Source organism: Peromyscus leucopus, chromosome 8b, assembly GCF_004664715.2.
Source record: "Peromyscus leucopus breed LL Stock chromosome 8b, UCI_PerLeu_2.1, whole genome shotgun sequence".
Classification (NCBI taxonomy): Eukaryota; Metazoa; Chordata; class Mammalia; order Rodentia; family Cricetidae; genus Peromyscus; species Peromyscus leucopus.
In genome coordinates, this window is record NC_051086.1 from 44,206,230 (window position 1) to 44,220,863 (window position 14,634).

A 14,634-nucleotide genomic window follows, 5' to 3' on the forward strand; every position below is an offset into this window, starting at 1 on the left:
TCCCAAGTAGGGACCCCTCTCTCTGGGCCCATGGACACCTCCGCCTCCTACCCTCCCCAGATGGCTGATTAAACAGACTAGACGGGAATGGGAGAGAAGCAGACATCTGCAGATGGCCTGTCGGGAAGCAGGGGGTGGGCAGAGGCCAGCTGGGCTTTGCCAAGGGGCCGCAAGTCCAGCAGGGAGGGAAGGCAGAAGGGGTCCAGGGAGCAGTTGCAGCTGGTAAGGAGTTAACGTCTGGTCCACAGTACTTCCCTGACAGGCCTAATGAGACCCAGGTGGTCCCCTGGCCCCTGACAGTGTAAGCTGATGCTGGGGGCTGGTTATTGGGGTGGGGGGGAGCATTCTGCAGCTCCAGGGGCGGGGCTAGGTCTGTGGGCTCAGACCCAACACATAACTGTGGGCGGCTGCAGTCTGGGGCCCCAGACAGCCTGCCTCTCTCAACTGAGCTGACAGCATGAAGGTACTGGCTTGGGGGACCAAGACCGTTTGTGGAGACAAGCCTCTTGCCAGACAGGGGACAGAGAAGGATAGTGGGGATCTCTTGAAACTTAAGCTCTGGGGATACTGCGCCTTTCCCAGAGAGTGGAGAAGAAGGGAAAAGAAGATAGAGAGCAGGGGTTCGGGCAAGGGGGAGGCCTGGGAGGTGTCTGGCCCATGCTGGGGGCTACACTGGGCCCGTTTCCCATCACCAGGCTCTCCCAACCCTGCCCCTGCTGCCCCTGCTGCTGCTGCTGCTCTCTCCACCTCCCTGTGCCCCACAGGCCTCTGGGATCCGGGGAGATGGTAAGTAGCCCCCCTTCACAGACCACTGTCAGCCAGGCTCTGCAGGACTGTGTCCTCCTCTACAAATTGGCAGGTGGCCCCTAGAGAAATCTGTCTCCTGACAGGGTCCCTGAGTCCTGGGGGAACACTGGGGTGCTGAGGTGTCCTTTATGCCTCAGTCTTTCTCCTGGTTGTCCCCACACTGTCGCACTCAGCTCTAGAGAAGTCCTGCCTTCAGCAACCCCTGGACTGCGATGACATCTACGCCCAGGGCTACCAGTCGGATGGCGTGTACCTCATCTATCCCTCTGGCCCCAGTGTCCCCGTGCCTGTCTTCTGTGACATGACGACCGAGGGCGGCAAGTGGACGGTGAGTGGCCGAGGGGCCTCCAGCCAGATGTGGCTCAGGCAGCTGCTTGAGTCAGGGTCACCGCTGCAGACTGGGTTCCTCATCTTTTTGGGGACTGGGTCCAGAGCTGCGAACACTTAGGTGCTTGAGGGGGTTAACGCATGCTGTCCCTACAGTGGTCCTGTTAGGTAGGTGCCTTTCCTACATGAGAAACTGCAGGCCCAGAGACGTCACGCTGCTTGACTTGGGCCACACAGTACCAGAGCTCACAGCCAGGTATTCTAGGTCCCCCTGCGCCCTTATCACGCAGTGCTGGGAGGGAAACCGGGCATCTATGCTAGGTTGGTGCTCTGCCACTAAACTATGTCCCCAACCTCCAACTCCCCCTTAATCTTTTCCCCTTCCTGTCTCTCGGCGGATAAAAGGCCAGGTAGGTACCCCCCTTTTCAGCAGCAGATGTTTAATGAGGGGCCCGGAGCCAATGTGTGTTTTGTTTTAGCAGCTCCCCCATACTCACTCAAGTCCTTAATAAACTGGCTCAGCAGTGCCAGGCCTGGGGGGCAGGGCAGGGCAGAGCCCCTGAGGGTACTGAACCCCCATCATCCAGTCCCTTGTCCTCTGGCTTCTAGGTTTTCCAGAAAAGATTCAACGGCTCAGTGAGTTTCTTCCGGGGCTGGAACGACTACAAGCTGGGCTTTGGCCGTGCTGACGGGGAGTACTGGCTGGGTAAGGTGGGGCCACGGGGTAGGGGCTGCCCCTCAGCCAAGTCTTTGCTGACCAGACGCCGCCCCCCCACCCCCCCAGGGCTGCAGAACCTGCACCTCCTGACCCTGAAGCAGAAGTACGAGCTGCGGGTGGACCTGGAAGACTTTGAGAACAACACAGCCTACGCCAAGTACGTTGACTTCTCCATCTCCCCCAACGCGGTCAGTGCCGAGGAGGACGGCTACACCCTCTACGTGGCTGGCTTCGAGGATGGCGGGGCAGGTACCCCTACCAGCTTCTTCAGGGGCAGGGGCGGGGCGGGGGGCGGGGGAGCAATCGCATAGGACTGGCCCTGCCTCCATGGCTCCTTAAGGCTGCTCCTTCATCCCTTCTGGGCTTGGAAGAGGCAGCCACAGCTCTCTCCAGACCGACTCCGGCCACCTGAAGCACAGCCCCAGGGAACAGCCACCCTGGCCCTGCTCCAGGCGGCTCTGCAGAACAGCTGTTTCTCTTTGTGGCTGGGGCGGGCGGGCGGCGGGCGGGCAGGGCGCCTCCATCCCAGTAGGATGCCACATGTTGTCTATCATTCATCAACTGCTGTCACTCACGGCCTGCCTGCCGGCACGAGGCTCTGCTCCTGGCCTCAGTGGTTCTCTCCTTCCTCCCTCCTGCCAGGTGACTCCCTGTCCTACCACAGTGGCCAGAAATTCTCCACCTTCGACCGAGACCAGGACCTCTTCGTGCAGAACTGTGCGGCCCTCTCCTCGGGAGCCTTCTGGTTCCGAAGCTGCCATTTCGCCAACCTCAACGGCTTCTACCTGGGCGGCTCCCACCTCTCTTATGCCAATGGCATCAACTGGGCCCAGTGGAAAGGCTTCTACTATTCCCTCAAGCGCACCGAGATGAAAATCCGTCGGGCCTGAGGGGCTGGCCCAGGCAGGCCCCATCTCTCCCCTGGAAGCCCCAAGTCTCCATGTTGTACCCACAAGACACTGCTTCTGCTTTCTGAGCACCAGCCATGTCCTGGCAAATCCCCGTCCCATGTCCAGGGTAACCATTCCTAAGCCAGGCCCCGCTGCCTTCCTGAGGCTAGGCTGTCAGCAGCCCGCCAAGGCCTTTCTGCGGCCCAGCCATCCCAGCCTGGACCTGGCTGACCTCCATAAAAACTCCAGGTTGCTTCTACTCCTTCCCGACAGCTGACAGCCCGAAGCTACCTTCTAGCCAGCTTTTGCATTCCACCTCGGCCCATCTCCTTATTGCAGACCCATCTGTTTGGGGCTACCCTAGACAGTAATGCAGCACCTATGGCATTTGCCGGCCAGCTCACGCATAGTCAGTCACACCCCAGCATCCCACCCAGACTACTTCCCACCTTTGGTCTCCCCCTCGACAACTTACCCCCTTATAGTGAGCACCATGGAACCGAACCCCACCAGTCTTTGCTAGTTCCTCAAAGTTCAATGCCAAAATAATATCCACCACAGCTCCTACTCATCAACCTCAAGTAGCTATCGGCAAGATAGGCATGTTAACTAGGTCCCCTACTTGCCCTAGGGATTGTCGTGAAATGCGGCAGAGAACAATCTGGGGGGCTGGGAGTGGGTGGGAAGTGGAGGTCTCAATAAACCTTCAGGATCTGATGGACTGGCTTTGTGGACAAACCTTTACTTGGTCCCAAACAGTACGGACACCAGGCTCTTCCTTATACGCCTACTGCTGGTATTCTTATCCCAACTCCAAAAATGACACACAGTCAGGTTAAAGGAAACCTTGTATTTCACAGACCTCATTTTGATGGCAAAACAAATGCATATTACAACAATAAAAATACAATACTGAAGAAGACTGCTCAGGGGGAGTTGGCTCTCCCAATCCTGTTATGGCTCGGTGGTGGCTCAGATGGCGGCTTAAGGCTGAAAGGTGGGTCTGAGATGAACCTGCAGAGTAACTCAAGCTGAGCCTCCCCTGCCAGTGCCAAGGCTGCAGGCCTCTGGATTGCATCCCTGGACCGTGAAGCTGGGTCTGTCCTGGCAGCAAGGCACAAGCTGTGGGTTTCAGGGCTCCTGGAGGTCAGGCAGGTCGGCCAGCAGCATTGGGGAGTCCATCTGGATCTCACGCTGCAGAGACTCAATGTCAGCAGGGTTCATGCCGTGGCCCTCAAGCCAGTCAGCAAGGAGGGAGGCTGAGAGTGAAGCCGAGTCTGTCTGGCTGCAAGGAAAAGGAATTGGGATGGGTGTTCTCGGCCTGGGCCAGCTGGGCAGCCATCCAAGGACCTGCCAGAGCCCCATTCCAGGAGCTCGGTCCAATCATCTTACCCATCCTGCGGCCCATCAGCAACACCCATATCGAAAGACTGGTTTAAGAATTCCTCCAGGTCAAAGCCAACACCGTAGCCAGCCCCACTGCCCTTTGGAGTGCCTGAGAACACGGGAGGCAGGGGGTCCTCCACCTGCAGGGACAATCAACAGGTTATAACACAGGTGCCAGGAAGGACAAACTAAGGTCAGCAGGGCACAGCCTATTACTAAGCACTCTGACCAGATATCCCAGAACATCAAACATCTCAAAATCATCACGTACTAGTGCAATGGGGCTGTCTCCAGGTCAGACACTTTCCAAGCAGTCTATCTCCCAACCACCTCTCCACTGACCTTATTTCCTGCTATGAGCCTGCAAGGGGGCAGGCTCAAAGAGGCAAGGCTCCCTTTGCTCCTTGGTTTCATCCAACATGGACAATCCAAACCCACCTTTCAGAACCCAGGTCAAGGTATCCCAGGCCTTTGTCTCTCTTCTCACCTGAGACTTGGACAGTTGCTGGGTCACCAGGTTGACATCAGGTGACTCTGACGTAGAAGGCTGAGGGGGCCCGCCAGGATCTGGAGGTGGTGGGCCAGATGGGAAGTAAGGCAGAACTTCTGGGGCACTGGAGCCAGGCAACCCACTAGTTGGCACAAGTGACTGAGGGGCCAGAAGGCTAGTGGAATGGGCAGTTTGGAGTGGGGCAGCGATAGGTCCAGGAGGGCCAGAAGGCTGGGGAGCAGGGCCGGCGGGTGGGCAAACAGGCTGGGAGGCAGGACCGGGAACAGAGCCTGCAGGCTGTAGAGGAGGACCGCTGGACTGCGATACAGGGCCGGTGGGAGGACTAGTGGGTTGGGCAGGGGCCGGGGCCGGGGTTGGGGCAGGAGGCCGAGCCATGCGAGTCCAGCGCTCCAGCAGGCTCCGGTCATTGTCACTGAGCACCAGCCCAGCCAGAGGGTCGGTCGAGGGCCCCCCCAAGGCACCGGCCCCCCTCTCCTTGCGCTCCCGCTCCTGTCGCCGCTTCTCCCGCTCCTTGGCTCTCTCTTGCCGCCTCCTCCGCTTCTCTTCTCGCTCTCGCTGGCGTTCCTGAGCCGTCACAGGCTTTCGAGGTTCAGGTGCCTCCAAGGGTGCACTGGGGCCATCTGCAGGGCAGTTGGACAAGGGAAAGGTAAGGGCCTACAATTCTGTCCGAGAATCCTTATCCACCACTCCACTACCCAGCCAGCTGCCAGACCCACAAAGCACCTCTGAGCCGGCTCCTCAGGGACTTGAGCAGGGCAGCTTTGAGGGCTGCTTTGGTGTTGTCCGAGATGGCACCCTCTCTCTTTGGTGGGGCAAGCTCACTGGCTGGGGGGGCGGGCTGTAGAGTCAGATCAACCGTGTCAGGTGCAGGGCCAGAGCACGGTGGTGGTGCTGGAGGAGGGGACTCCATGGCACAGTCTCCACTTGGAGCCCAGGGACTGGGCATCTCAACATCTGGACACACAGGCTCGCTAGCCACAGGCTGCAGAGAAGGCTGGAAGCGGATCTGCTGGCGGATGCCCTCCCGCCGCGCATGGAAGTCCTCAATCTCAGCCACAATGGCCTCCTTAATGCGCTCCCTGGTAAGAGCTTCCCGGTCAAAAGCAAAGTCAAAAGGTGGGGCACAATCAGGCTCATCGTCGGGGTCATGGTACTTAGCCAGGAAGGGGTGACGAAGGGCAGCAGCAGCTGAGATCCGGGCACTGGGTTCAAATCGCAACATGCGGCCCAGCAGTGAGAGGGCCTGGCGGTCAGCACCTGGGTATACTGTCTCCCAGGGCACAGGCTGCCGCGGTGGCAGGCTCTGGATATAGGCCCGCACCCTTTCGGCCCCCACAGCCTGGATCACAGCTGGTGACGGGGTTCCCAACACCATCATGATCAGCTGTAACTGGTGCACGTAGTTTTTGCCCGGGAAGAGCTGTCGCCGGGCCAGCATCTCCCCGAAGATGCAGCCCACAGACCAGAGGTCAATGGCCTGTGTGTACTCATGCAAGGAGAGCATGAGCTCAGGGGCTCGGTACCAGCGGGTGGCCACGTACTCAGTCATGAAGTACTGGTGCTCGGCAGGGGACGTGCACAGGCCACGGGCCATTCCAAAGTCACCAATCTTGAGCTCGCAGTTCTCATTCACCAAGAGGTTAGAGGGTTTAAGGTCACGGTGGATGACCTGAGCAGAGTGCATGTACTTGAGGCCCCGAAGCAGCTGGTACAAGAAGTATCGCACGTGCTCCAGTGTGAGGGGCTGTGAGGAGTGGATGATCTGGTGGAGGTCACTCTCCATGAGGTCCAGTACCACATAGCTAGAAACGGGGAGAGAGGTGTAACTGGCCTCTTCAACTACAGGGACAAGCCCCAGGCTCACGAGCCTCCCAATTCTAGAGTTTACGCCCTCACTGAAACCCCAGAGGGCTAGCAGCATGAGAGGAAAGAACAGCACCAGGCTCTAAATTTTTCTACAGCTTTTTATAGATTTTTTAAAAATTTATGTGTATGTTTCTCTGCATACATATATGTGCACTGCATATGCACCTGATGCCCACAGAGGCCAGAAGAGGGAGTCTTATGCCCTAGAACTGGAGTTACAGACATCTGTGAGCCTCCATGCAGACACTGGGAACTGAACCCAGGTCCTCTCCAAGAGCAGCAAGTGCTCTTAACCACTGAACCATTTTTCCAGCCCCAACTTTTCCACAACTTTTTGACAGATCATTTTCTCCATGGATCAAATTTCCCTGTCAGATTTAAAAAAAAAAAAAAAAAAAAAAAGGTGTTCAATTATACCAGGCTTGGCCAGTACAGTTAATTTTGGAGCAAATTCTTATTTGCCAGCAGTTACTGGAAAAGGTGTAATGAAATTATGAAAGACTGTCAGTTTTCTATTTTTAAGAAAGTACTTTGTCATCTATTAATTATGTCTGCCATAAGAATAGGAAGGTGTCCTGACACTATAATGTCCTGTGTCTGTTCTCTTATAAAATTTGGGCCTGTTCTCTTTCACTCCCTCTCCTGTTGTTTGAGCTTTTTGTTTTGTCTCTTGAGATAGGGTATCGTGTAGTCCAGGCTAGCCTTGAACTTACTATATAGTTGAAATAAAGAAGTATGTCCTCTCTCTTTTTTTTTTGTCCCAATACAGAAGAGTCAACCTAAAACCTCAAAGAAGCTCATCATCCTAGCACTGCGCTGTACCTCTAACCCTTGTGTTCTTCTTGAGAGACAAGAACTGTCCCACCTATGCCCTCGAGGGGCACTGCTCCCGGGGGTCATGGGCCTTTCCCTGACCTGTCTCACACTAGGTTCAACTGCCCTCCCAGAACGTCAGCACGGTTGGCCGTAGTGGGTAGCCTGGGCTTCTCCTCTGGTCCCAACAGCATCTCCTTCTCCTATCCCACTCCTTACACAGATTTGAACTCTCCATAGGGCACAGTGGGCCTCAGGATGTCCTTGATGGCGATGATGTTGTCGTGTTTGAAGTGTTTGAGGATCTTCAGTTCCCTGAGGGTCCGTTTGGCGTTGGTCACCACGTCAAAAGCGTTGGGTATCTTCTTGATGGCCACCTGCTGGCCTGGAGAGCAGGGAAAAGGCATATACCAGAGAGTCTTTGACGCAGCGGCGGGCCCCTGTCACACTGCCCTTCCAGAACTGAACTAACAACAGGCGTGTACCTACTGTGTGCAAGACCCTGTGTGTGACATACACCAAATTTTAACTTCACAACTACCTCATGAGGCAGGTCCTAAGAGCTCACATACAGAGGAGACACGGCTCGTTAGTGGTGGTCTGGACTGTACTCCGAGCTCACTCTCCCTCCTCATACACTCTCTCCATCCCCGATCTTCCCCATTCCATCACCAAGCAAGCCATTGTGCCAATCTCTGGCTCTAAGGGACTATCTTTTTGGACGCCAAGGAGCACCTCTCTATTCTGGCTTACAGGGATATGATTTTGCTAAGGAGGAGGGAGGCTGACTGGGAGAAGCAGGGTTCCTGAGAAGGGTACCTAACAGGGAGCTGGCACCTAGTCGGTAAGTGGTGAGTGGACCCAGAATCCCCGGCGCAGCTGATCCTCCCGGGACCGTGCGGGTTCCTCACCGCCTCTGGAAAGCAGTCCACACATGCTGAGCCTCAGGAAGCCAGCTCACCCGTGAGGCGGCGGCGCGCCGAGGACACCACCCCATAGGCCCCATTGCCTATGGTCTCGATGATCTCGTACTCGTCCCCCACGTCAAAGGTCACGTCGAAGGAGCGGGCTTTGAGCAGGGCCAGGTTCTTGGCCACGACAGAGGCCGTGGTGTGGACGGGCTCTGCCTTCACCCGCCCAGGGGGCTCCCCAGAGCCGTCTTCGCCGTCCTCCTCCTTCAGCGGCTCAGCCATGGTGGGTGTTGGAGGCGCTGGTGAGGGGACCGCCCCGAGGGCCTCAGTTTCCCCTCTGTGGGCTAGGAGGCCAGACCTGCGCAGGGGGCGAGAGGGGGCGGCTGGCGCGGAGAGCCCTGTGGCCCGGGAATTGGGGTTCAAGGGGGCGCGGCGCGGCCCCGGAAGAAAGGGAGGGGCGGGGCCCTGGGGCTCCCGGGACCGCACTCACCGACCCACCGGCACCTCGCCGCCACGCCTCCTCGGGGACTCGGGGTTCCCGGGTCTTGCCAACCGGGCGACGAGCGTCCCCCTGGACTCGCTCACTTATCAAGGAACGCAGGCACCACCTCAGCCCCGCGCGCGCCGGGCCCGACCACCCCGCCGGCCGCCCCAGGACCACGCTCCTCCAACCCCTGGCCAATCGTTGAGCGGGCCCCGCGGAGGTTCCCACCCCTTCATTTGACTCTACCCAATCAGGATTCACCGGACGAGGAAGCCGCGCCCTTGTCGTGCGCGCGGGCGCGGGCTCGCGTCCCCAGCTGTCCAGCTCGCGGCGGGAGACGCCCAAGGGGTGATGCGCGCACCTCAGGGGTGCGTGCGCAGCCCCGCAACGTTCTGACGCATGCGTGCTAGCAGCCTCGGGCGCTGGGAGAAGGGCGGGCAGAGCACCACCACGTTCGCCTGCGCAGCTTCGGGGCCAACCGGCTCCCTAGGCCCGAAGGGGCGGAGATACGGAGGGGGGGCTGTTACCTAGGCAACAGGCTCCGTATCCCCGCCTTTCCTTTCGCCTCCTCTTCCTCGTCAGCCCCATCTCCTATGGGATTTGCATCTTACTCTTTTAGCGCCCGGAAGTTCTGCACGCCGGGTTCCCGAGTAGTGACCACAGAGACCCAAATCCTCCGGATTCTAGAGCGTCGCTGACCTGGGCCCCAGCCCAGGGTCTGGATGCTCACGGCGGCGTATGGACCGCGACAGAGCTAGCACCCTGTCGTTCATTTCCTTGCCATCCTGCTACGGTCAACTGGAGTAGGCAAAAGTGAACGCTGTTAACCAGAGAGCTGCAAAGGTTCTCGGTAGGCAGCTCCGGTGGGGCCCACGCCAGAGAGGTCTGGGTTTTCCAGTGAGACAAGAAAAGTGTGGAGGGGAAAACTGGGATGAAACTCAGTAAAGTCTGAGTGCCCGCTTGACATTTATTACGGAGTTCTCAACTAAAAGCTGAAGGTTGGGTTCCGACCAGAAATGAATTTTGGTAAGCATACACAGGTGTTTATGTTGCCCCCCCCCTTTGTGGTGATATTTTATTTCTATGTTAATAAATAAAGTTTGCCTGGAGATCAGAGGACATAGTCAGGCGTTTTAAGTAAACACAAAAGGTCAGGCAGTGGTAGTGCACACCCTTAATCCTGTCATTAGCAGCAGGGGGTACATGTGGTGTGGAGAGGCTGGTGTGGAGAGGCTGGAGGCAAGGAAGAGCGCTCAATGGCAGGTCCATCCCAGTGGGAGTGTGGACTGGGTAGGTAGGGAAAGTGTAAGGACAGAGCATGGCTCCAGGAAAAACGTACATGGGGACTGTTGCGCTTCCTAGTTAGGTGACAGAAATGTCCCCAAGACAGATTCTCAGGAAGAGGAGCCCACTAAGGTGTCAATGAGCAATTGACTTCATAGTGGAGGCTTCAGAGCTGCTTGTGGTCTCTCTGGTAGTGACTCCAGCCTACTCCGAGTTTGTCCTGCCAGCTTTCCTGAGACTTGAAACCAGTATGCTTCCTGACTTACCTGCCTTCCTTCAGGGGCTCCCAGTGCCCCACAAAAGTGTTTACCAAACAGAATTAGTGTAAAGTTTTTAAATAAAGACCAGGCACTGGACAGAAACACAGTAGGTGAATTCTGAGAGGGCAGTGGAGGAAATATGAATCACACACACACACACACACACACACACACACACACACACACAGAGGGAATGGGACCTTCTTGAGTTGAACTTGGAATTATTGTGATGATTTAAATGAGAATGGCCCTCATAGGCTCATATATTTGAATTTTTGGTCCCTAGTTGGTAGGCTGTTTAGGAAGGATCTGGAGGTGTGGCCCTGTTGGAGGAGGTGTGTCACTGGGGGTGGGCTTTGAAGTTTCAAAAGTCCATGCCATTCCTAGTTCATTCTGTCTGTTTTTCTGTTCTCTCTCTCTCTCTCTCCCTTTTGTTTGTGTTTTGTTTTATTTATTTGAGATAGGGTCTCATTAGGTAGCTGGAACTTGCTATGGAGGCAGACTGGCCTGAAACGTAAGAAACCTGCCTTCGCCTCCTGAGTGCCAGAAGGCATGTGGCATCATGCTTGGAGAGAGAGAGAGAGAGAGAGAGAGCGCCAGCGCCAAGACTGATGATGGCATGGCTCAGCAGTAGAGGGGCTTGCCCCATAGGCCTGACAACCTGAATTCTGTCCTCTGATCCCATGAGGTGGCAAGAGAGAACCAATTTCCAAGAGTCATTCTCTGATTTCCACATGTGATATACATATGTCTGTACTCATATACACATACACAAAAATAAATAATTTCAATGGAAATATATATATATGTATATATATATATATATTATATATTATATATATATATAAAAGGTGAAGGACTTTGCTGGCCCAGCTACTCTGGTATAGTGCCTCAGTTGTAAAACAGGACCCTGTGGGATCACAATGGCCTCACCCAGACATCATCATCAGCCCAGGATCCTATGAGATCACAAGAGCCTTGCTCAGCATCAGCCCAGATCCTGTGAGATCACAATGCCTTGCCCAGCATCAGTCAGCCAGGATCCTGTGAGATCACAATGGCCTTGCCCAGGTATCAGTCAGCCCAGGATCCTGTGAGATCACAATGGCCTTGCCCAGGCATCAGTCAGCCCAGGATCCTGTGAGATCACAATGGCCTTGCCCAGGTATCAGTCAGCCAGATCCTGTGAATCACAATGCCTTGCCCAGCATCAGTCAGCCCAGATCCTGTGAGATCACAATGGCCTTGCCAGGTATCAGTCAGCCCAGGATCCTGTGAGATCATGCTCACCAGCATCATCAGTCAGCCCAGGATCCTGTGAGATCACAATGGCCTCACCCAGACATCATCAGTCAGCCCAGAAAGGAGTATCTGTGGGACAGTCTGTCTCACAATGGGTGAACAATTTTGGGAAGGAGAGACTGCAGACCCAAAGGCAGCCATCGGTTCTGTCTCTTCACACTGCGTCAGAACTCTAACACACACAGAGCTTGTGGGGACTGAGGCTGTCTTTCACTTGGCTGTCCGTACATTCTGTCTGTCTGAACTCATGGCTGACGCATTCGCTATCACATTCGAGTTTCTGACAGAATCCAGGTGCAAGGAGCCGAGCGCCACCTCTGTCATCACAGGCAAACACCTTCTTGGGAGCTCTGAGCAGATCTCAGAATTGTGTCACATGACCTGCTGTAGCATGGCCTCTTTCTCCCCTCCTATAACACGGCCATCCCATCCTCACCTGGAGTTGAGGTAACCTCGGCAGGTAGTCACAACATTGAAATAAAGGTGGAGCTCTGGAGTCCAATTAGCGAGAAAGAAGAGGGTTTATATGAGCAAGAATTGTTGAGACCAAGGTTGGATAAAGAACAGGGACAAATAGCCAAACAAATGGAAACACATGAACTATGAACCAAAGGCTGAGGGGCCCCCAGCTGGATCAGGCCCTCTGAATGGGTGAGCCAGTCGATTGGCTTGATCTGTTTGGGAGGCATCCAGGCAGTGGGACTGGGTCCTGTGCTCAGTGCATGAGTTGGCTGTTTGGAACCTGGGGCTTATGCAGGGTCGCTTGGCTCGGCCTGGGAGGAGGGGACTGGACATGCCTGGACTGAGTCTACCAGGTTGATCTCAGTTCTCGGGGGAGGCTTTGCCCTGGAGGAGGTGGAATGGGGGTTAGGCTGGGGGAAGGGGAGGGGTGGGAGGGGGAGAATAGGGGAACCCGTGGCTGATATGTAGAACTGAATTGTATTGTAAAATAAAATAAAATTAAAAAAAAAAAAAGAACAATAGTTTGGTCAGCAGGAACAGTAATCGAGCTGTTGACAGTCCCAATAAAAGGACAGGGGAAGAGAATCACTGTGTGCACCTGGGAGTCCAGCGTTCCCCTCTCCTGCCGCACCCCTAGCTGCAAGTCAAAGTAAAACTCTCTAGTGCAGCTTCCACAAGGTTCATGGCAGGCTGGGACCTTACAGTGGTCCAGCTGTTTTGGGTCACCCACACTCCTGTAGGGACCGTCACACCCATGCCCCTGTAAGCCCAACAAGCTCAGTTGTTCCCCAAGTTAGGCTTGGGAAGAACTGCTGCATTGTCTGTCATCAGTGTCGTGTGTGGGTGGACAGATGTTTATCTTACCTCACCAAGGAAAGTACTACAAGAGGGTCTCTGATGTTTATCTCACCTCACCAAGGAAAGTACTAAAAGAGGGTCTCAGATGTTTATCTCACCTCACCAAGAAAGTACTACAACATGGTCTCCTTTCTCTCTAGATGGGCTCAGAAACCAAGTCCTTAGAAACTTTGCTCAGGACGTAGCAGGAAGCAGCCAAGAACAGACACTGCGTGGATAACTCACAAACAAACGGGTCAAGGAGATCTGTGAGCCAAGAACATGGGTAGGAGGCACGCAGGTGTTCAAAACAAAGATTAGGCTTCCGAGGAGGCTTGCAGCCTGGCAGACTGGGGTGGGCAGGGGAGCTGATCTCCCTCTCAGGTGCCTGGTCTCTTCAGTATAGACTAAATTGCTCATTTTCCCTGAGGGGTGCTTTTGGTGTGAGGGCAGAGGCCTCTGTTAGCCCAGAGCCCTGTGTGAGCTGGGTGACAAGCAGTAGAACCAGAAGTGGGTATGCAGTAGTACTGATCAGCAACACACACACACACACACACACACACACACACACAGACACACACACTGCTCCTTGATTCCCCACCAGTGCCAGGCCACAATAGCCACACTGTAACACACTGCACACCCCAACCATGTGTTCACAGATCTACTTGCTTATTCTCCAACAGGGATGCCCCCAGTACACAGATTTCACTGCGGGAACACACACCTTCACATAGGCAGCCAACACCCGGTGTACATTTACATTCACAAACTAGGATTTTCATAAACAGATGTGCATAAACACACACAGGGACTGCACACAGACACACAAACTTCTAGGACACACATGGGCACCTGTTCAGCTCCCCAAAGATGACTCCATACACAGAACACATTGACCCATACACATACAACTTTCTGTTGGGCCGCCAGCCAGCTCCCAAACCATGACATGGAGACTTCTTTATTATGAAATGTTCAGCCTTGTCTTATGCCTGTCCCGCTAGCTCTTATAACTTAACCTGTTTCTCTTCACCTGTGTTTTGCCTCGGGGCTTTTTACCTTTCTTTCCTTCTGCGTGTCCTACTTTGCTGCTTCCTCTGTGTCTGGCTGGCTGGTGGCTGGCTGGCTGGCTGACCCTGGGCATCTCCCTCTCTTTCCCCCTCATTCTCTCCCCTCAAACCTAGATTCTTCCTCCTACTTATTCTCTCTGCCCGCCAGCCCCGCCTATCCCTCTACTGCCCAGCTATTGGCTGTTCAGCTTTTTATTAGCCCAATCAGGTGTCTTAGGCAGGCAAAGCAATACATCTTTACATCGTTAAACAAATGCAGCATAAGCAAATGTAACACATCTTTGCCCTGTTGAAGTAATATTCCACAGCATACACACTCTTCCCCAAGTGCTTCTGCTTGAAGATCTGTCTTCCCCCCAGCATGGTAGCCATAATAACCTACCCTCCTCCCCACTAAAGGAGTGATTTGGGCCCCAAAGCATCTTACCTTCAGGGGATCGGGTGGGTAGTAGGTTCACAGGAAGGCAAAAGCTGCGCTTATAGAATTCCATATGTCAGTCCATAGTGGACCCTGTGGCCAGCTTGGTGGGAGGGTGATGGATGGAGGCTCTGGGGCTTCTGCCCAGGGTCAGCACCAAGGCAATGTGGCTTGATGGAGGCTTTATTCTTAGGGCCACCTTCAGCCTCCCTGCAGGATAGGAGTGAGCCCTAAGGCCGGCAAGGGAGTATATTTTGGTTCAAGAACAGCAGCATATAGAAAGTG

General features: G+C 55.0%; 2 protein-coding genes across 6 annotated transcripts; one reads left to right on the forward strand and one right to left on the reverse strand.

Moving 5' to 3' along the window:
- Positions 1–372: 372 nt before the first annotated feature.
- On the forward strand, positions 373–3,463 carry Mfap4 (microfibril associated protein 4). Of its 2 annotated transcripts, XM_028857501.1 has the most exons (6): positions 373–463; positions 696–786; positions 981–1,135; positions 1,744–1,840; positions 1,919–2,101; positions 2,495–3,463. In XM_028857501.1, exons 1-6 carry the CDS (start codon positions 458–460, stop codon positions 2,740–2,742), a joined length of 780 nt encoding a protein of 259 aa, XP_028713334.1. In that variant the 5' UTR covers positions 373–457; the 3' UTR covers positions 2,743–3,463. The 2 variants fall into 2 exon arrangements, with proteins under 2 accessions (XP_028713334.1, XP_028713332.1); XM_028857499.1 differs by having other exon boundaries at positions 1,744–2,101.
- A 109-nt stretch (positions 3,464–3,572) lies between these two features.
- Mapk7 (mitogen-activated protein kinase 7) lies at positions 3,573–8,951 on the reverse strand. 4 transcript variants are annotated; one of them, XM_028857496.2, is made up of 7 exons: positions 8,720–8,951; positions 8,280–8,587; positions 7,538–7,703; positions 5,363–6,441; positions 4,616–5,259; positions 4,135–4,268; positions 3,573–4,027 (listed from the first exon to the last, which is right to left on the reverse strand). In XM_028857496.2, the coding sequence occupies exons 2-7, from the start codon at positions 8,509–8,511 to the stop codon at positions 3,874–3,876; spliced, it is 2,409 nt and encodes an 802-aa protein (XP_028713329.1). In that variant the 5' UTR covers positions 8,512–8,587; positions 8,720–8,951; the 3' UTR covers positions 3,573–3,873. The 4 variants fall into 4 exon arrangements, with proteins under 4 accessions (XP_028713329.1, XP_028713330.1, XP_028713328.1 ...); XM_028857497.2 differs by having other exon boundaries at positions 8,230–8,587; positions 8,720–8,950; XM_028857495.2 differs by having other exon boundaries at positions 8,280–8,951.
- Positions 8,952–14,634: the final 5,683 nt, after the last annotated feature.